Genomic DNA, 4,401 nt, shown 5'->3' with positions numbered 1-4,401 from the left:
CTTTGCCCAGGGCTGGCAGCAAAGCGGAGGGGACAGGGCTGTCCCTGGCCCCCTGTGCCACAGCCAAGAACCCCAGCAGGTCCCATCTGGGTGCTGGAGCTGGTGACTAACCCCCCTTCTCCTGCCGCCCCCCCCTTGCCTTCATTGCAGGGAGCATAATGCTGACCAGCATCACCGATGGGCTCCTGTGCTGCCTGACGGGCAAGACAACGAACGCCGTGGGGCCGCTGGACAGCGTTGAGTCCAGCAACGGCTACAGCTTCATGGAGGTGAAGCCGGGGAGGATCCTGAGGGTCAGGCACAGCACACCCAACCGCCCGGCCCCGGAGGGGCCCGAGGAGACCCAGCCTGGGGGACCGGAGCGGGGCACGGTGCACTGCAAGCGCAAGATCACCGTCTACCGCAATGGGCAGCTGGTGATTGAGAACCTGGGGGATGCCGTCCGCTCCGAGATCCTGCACTGCCAGAACAGCTCGGGGGAACCCAACAGCACCGTGGAGCTGGAGCTCTCCGATCCAGCCGGCCAAGCTCCTGCCCAGGGTCCCGCCAGCACGCCGGGATGTGGCACACAGGAAGCAGCCGCTGCCCCCAGCAAGCGTCGGAAGCGTAAACCCAAGAAAGTCATCAACATCGACTGCAAGAAGCAGATCACGAGCTGCAAAGGGACGCACAGTGACGTTGTCCTCTTCTTCATCCATGGCGTGGGTGGCTCGCTGGACATCTGGAAAGAGCAGCTGGACTTCTTTACCAAGCTGGGCTATGAAGTGGTGGCTCCCGACCTGGCTGGCCACGGCTGCAGCTCGGCTCCCCAAATTGCCGCTGCGTACACTTTCTACGCGCTGGCGGAGGACATGAGGGCCGTCTTCAAGTGCTACGCAAAGAAGAGGAATATCTTGATAGGACACTCGTACGGGTAAGGGACACTTGTACGGGTAAGGCACCGGGGGGTCCCAGGAGGGAAGGGATGGATTCATCCCCCCCATCCTCTCCTTGGCAGCAAATGCCCAACAAATCCTGCATTTTGGGGGCTGAGAAGCAGAGGAGGGGTGTGGGGTTTCCTGTTCTAGGTTTATCCCTCACCTTTGATCTCCTACATCCTCTTGGTGTGTGTCCCTGGGTCCAGCTAATCCCAGAGCCTGTCCTCCGCAGGGAAGCCGGCAGAGCACAGCCTATAAATAGACTAAGCCCAAGAAAGTCAATTAGATGGAGACTAAGCAGTACAGAGAGCAGCCCTGGGAGGAGAGGGAGCCGGAGCTGGCCTCCGAGCTGGGTAGGATTAGATCAGGACAACGCTGGTCCAGGTGGGCACCCAAGCAGGTCCCAGCACCCTGCTTTGGTCTGCACAGGAGTGAAACCCTGAGCTCAGGCCCTCTGCCCAGGCTCTGCAGGGCACCGGCTGTGGGGTTTGATGGGGGTTACCCTGCCCCAGAAAGGGGGAGCATGGGTCAAACGAGGGGGTGTAGCCTGGGCTCTGTCCATGGATCCATGGGATCTGTCTTGGGATGCAGCATCCTCCGGTGCCGGAGGGTCAGAGCATGGCTCCCATGTCTCCCTCTCCCCACAGGGTGTCCTTCTGCACCTTCCTCGCCCACGAGTACCCAGACCTGGTCCATAAGGTGATCATGATCAATGGAGGGGGCCCAACGGCGCTGGAGCCCAGCTTCTGCTCCATCTTCAACATGCCCACCTGCGTGCTGCACTGTCTGTCCCCGTGCCTGGCATGGAGCTTCCTCAAGTGAGTGGCCGTCTTGGCACCGCGGCACCAGGGAGGGTTGTCCCTGGCCAACCTGGCTTCCAGCCACCACGGGCAGGGACACCACGTCCTGCCAGCAGCGTCCCCCACGCTCCTGTCCCCCCGGTGCCGAGTCACTGCACTGGGCTAACCCTCTGCCGGTGCCGGCTCCGTCCCGCAGGGCTGGCTTCGCTCGCCAGGGTGCCAAAGAGAAGCAGCTGCTGAAGGAAGGCAATGCCTTCAACGTGTCCTCCTTCGTGCTGCGTGCCATGATGAGCGGGCAGTACTGGCCAGAGGGTGACGAGGTTTACCACGCGGAGCTGGCCGTGCCCGTGCTCCTGGTCCACGGCATGCATGACAAGTTCGTTCCGGTGGAGGAGGACCAGCGCATGGCCGAGGTAGGGGACCGAGTGGGGCTGGAGGCATGGGCGAGGGCCAGGGTCTGCCTGCCAGCACACAGCGATGTGGGCAGGGGGCTTGTCCTGGCACTGATGCTGCCACCATCTCCCTCCAGATCCTGCTGATCGCCTTCCTGAAGGTGATCGATGAGGGCAGCCACATGGTGATGATGGAGTGTCCTGAGACGGTGAACACGCTGCTCCATGAGTTCGTCCTGTGGGAGCCCGAGACGCCAGCTGGGGACGGGCAAGGGGAGAAGAAATAAGGCAGCAGGACACGGTGACCGGGCTGCTCCGATGGGAGAGACGTTTCAGAGCAGAGAGGGGTTTGTGAGAGCGGAGGGGTGCAGCGGAGGCTGCCCTCGCCAGAAGCTCAGCTGATTTTCTTTCCCGGCTGCACCGGAGGCTGGCGGCTGAGCGCAGAGGCTCTCCCGGGCAGGGGTGCGTGGGGCCAGCAGCAGGAACACGGCAGACCCAGTCCCTGTCCCCTCGGGGGTGGCATGGCAGCTGCTGGAGCGTCTTCATCCTGTTTCTTTGTAGTATTATTTTCCTCACGCAGTGACCCCCCAGGGATGGAGAGGAGCTGGCTGCAGGGAGACTGGTCCCACCTGCAGCAAAACGGGAAGAAATCGGAGGGGTCCCTCCAGGGAGAGTGCGTCAGCTCCGGCACCTTTCCGGCCAGGACTGGAGGAGCTGAGCTGGGATTGCTTTAGGGGGAAGCTGGAGGCTCCTTGGCCTCAGGCATTGGTGAGGGTCTGCCTGCACAGCTCGTTTCTGCCTGCACAGCTCGTTTCTGCCTGGCCAGGAGATGAGGATGAGGAGGTGACCTGCTGCCGCGGGCATGGCCAGAAGGACTGTCAGCTCCCCCGCCGTGGTGGGACTGGCATGGCTGTGGTGGGGAGGACACCAAACCTGAGCTCTCCCACAGTTCCCCGGTGTCACCGTCCATGCAGTCATATCCCCAGCCACCATTGCTTTAGGTACCACAGTGCTGGCTTCTGCAGAGCCTTCAGCTTCCCTCCCGCTGCTGCATCCTCGAGATGCTCGGAGCCATCACCACCATGCAACGACTCCCACGGCGTCTGATCCACTCGCCCGTCCCAGCTTCCAGCTCCTCCATGATTCCGGGACCCACCATCCGCTCCCAGACCACATCCCCACCGGGATCACACCCGTCCCACGTGCACCAGGGGACCAGCAATACACCATCGCGTTGCCACTGTGTCCATCAGCTCCCGTACAGATCTGCGGGGTCTCAGAGCAACGCGGGAGCAATGAAGAAAAACTGCGACCGCCTGACCGCAACGGACAACAGCTCGTTACCTGTCGACACCATTCTGTACGTAACCCACCGGTCCCATCATCTCCTCCCTTCTGCGCTTCGCATCCCGCTGCCAGGAGCCAGGCAGGACCAAGAAGGTACACAAGAAGCGTTGAGGGGGACCTGGGTGCTGTTGCGGGGTCTGGGGGCTCCCGGCCTCGCTGGGACGGGGGGAGCCTGGAGGATGCTGTGCTCAGGGCATAGCCCCAACCTCCCCACTACCCCAAAGAGCGGAGCCACTCCCTGCTTTGTTTCCCTCTATATTTCCCCCCATTTAAACCAAAGAAACAACCAGTCCCACGGAAACCTCACCCTTGGCCCATGTCCCACCCAGCCCCTCCTCGCCCTGACCGGGGCTGGCACCGCACTGAGGCCCCCCCAGGTCGGCTCAAGGGGCTCTTGGCTGGGCAGGGCTGCTCCGACCAGAGCTGGCACCCACCTGCAACGCGCCTTCCCTGAGGCTGAGCCCATCATTCTCCCCAAGCGACATAGAAGAGGAAGGGTCCTTCAGAGTCACCCCCAGGGTGACGGAGCCCCCATGTGATGAGCATCCCCAGGCAACCCCCCTCTGCCCCCGCGCCGGGGCAGAGCTGCCCCTCTGCCAGTGCCTGCCCCTGCCCACCGCTGCCCCAACCTGTCTCATAATGAGAATTTTAACGACCCTGGGTTCAGACCCTTCCCCCATGACACCCCTCCCTGGCCAGGGGAGACCCCGCAGCACGGTCAGGCTCTGCAATCATGTGATGAGCATCCCCAGGCAACCCCCCTCTGCCCCCGCGCCGGGGCAGAGCTGCCCCTCTGCCAGTGCCTGCCCCTGCCCACCGCTGCCCCAACCTGTCTCATAATGAGAATTTTAACGACCCTGGGTTCAGACCCTTCCCCCATGACACCCCTCCCTGGCCAGGGGAGACCCCGCAGCACGGTCAGGCTCTGCAATGGGGGTACCCAGA

General features: G+C 62.9%; 1 protein-coding gene across 1 annotated transcript; it reads left to right on the top strand.

Annotated features, from left to right (window-relative positions):
- The first annotated feature begins 158 nt into the window (after window positions 1–158).
- Window positions 159–2,396, top strand: ABHD8 (abhydrolase domain containing 8). The gene is made up of 4 exons (XM_010290982.1): window positions 159–913; window positions 1,565–1,735; window positions 1,914–2,130; window positions 2,247–2,396. The coding sequence occupies exons 1-4, from the start codon at window positions 159–161 to the stop codon at window positions 2,394–2,396; spliced, it is 1,293 nt and encodes a 430-aa protein (XP_010289284.1).
- Window positions 2,397–4,401: the final 2,005 nt, after the last annotated feature.

The sequence above is a fragment of the Phaethon lepturus genome, unplaced genomic scaffold (assembly GCF_000687285.1).
Source record: "Phaethon lepturus isolate BGI_N335 unplaced genomic scaffold, ASM68728v1 scaffold30797, whole genome shotgun sequence".
In the NCBI taxonomy this organism is placed as follows: domain Eukaryota; kingdom Metazoa; phylum Chordata; class Aves; order Phaethontiformes; family Phaethontidae; genus Phaethon; species Phaethon lepturus.
The sequence above is the reverse complement of the archived record's forward strand: the minus strand, read 5'-3'. Positions and strand labels throughout refer to the sequence as shown.

What these genes read in the sequence shown, in the direction of transcription:
- ABHD8 (XM_010290982.1), top strand. Translation starts at nt 159, where the DNA reads ATGCTGACCAGCATCACCGATGGGCTCCTGTGCTGCCTGACGGGCAAG. An exon ending in TTGATAGGACACTCGTACGG is followed by an intron (nt 914 to 1,564) that starts GTAAGGGACACT and finishes CTCTCCCCACAG; the next exon opens with GGTGTCCTTCTGCACCTTCC. An exon ending in CTGGCATGGAGCTTCCTCAA is followed by an intron (nt 1,736 to 1,913) that starts GTGAGTGGCCGT and finishes TCCGTCCCGCAG; the next exon opens with GGCTGGCTTCGCTCGCCAGG.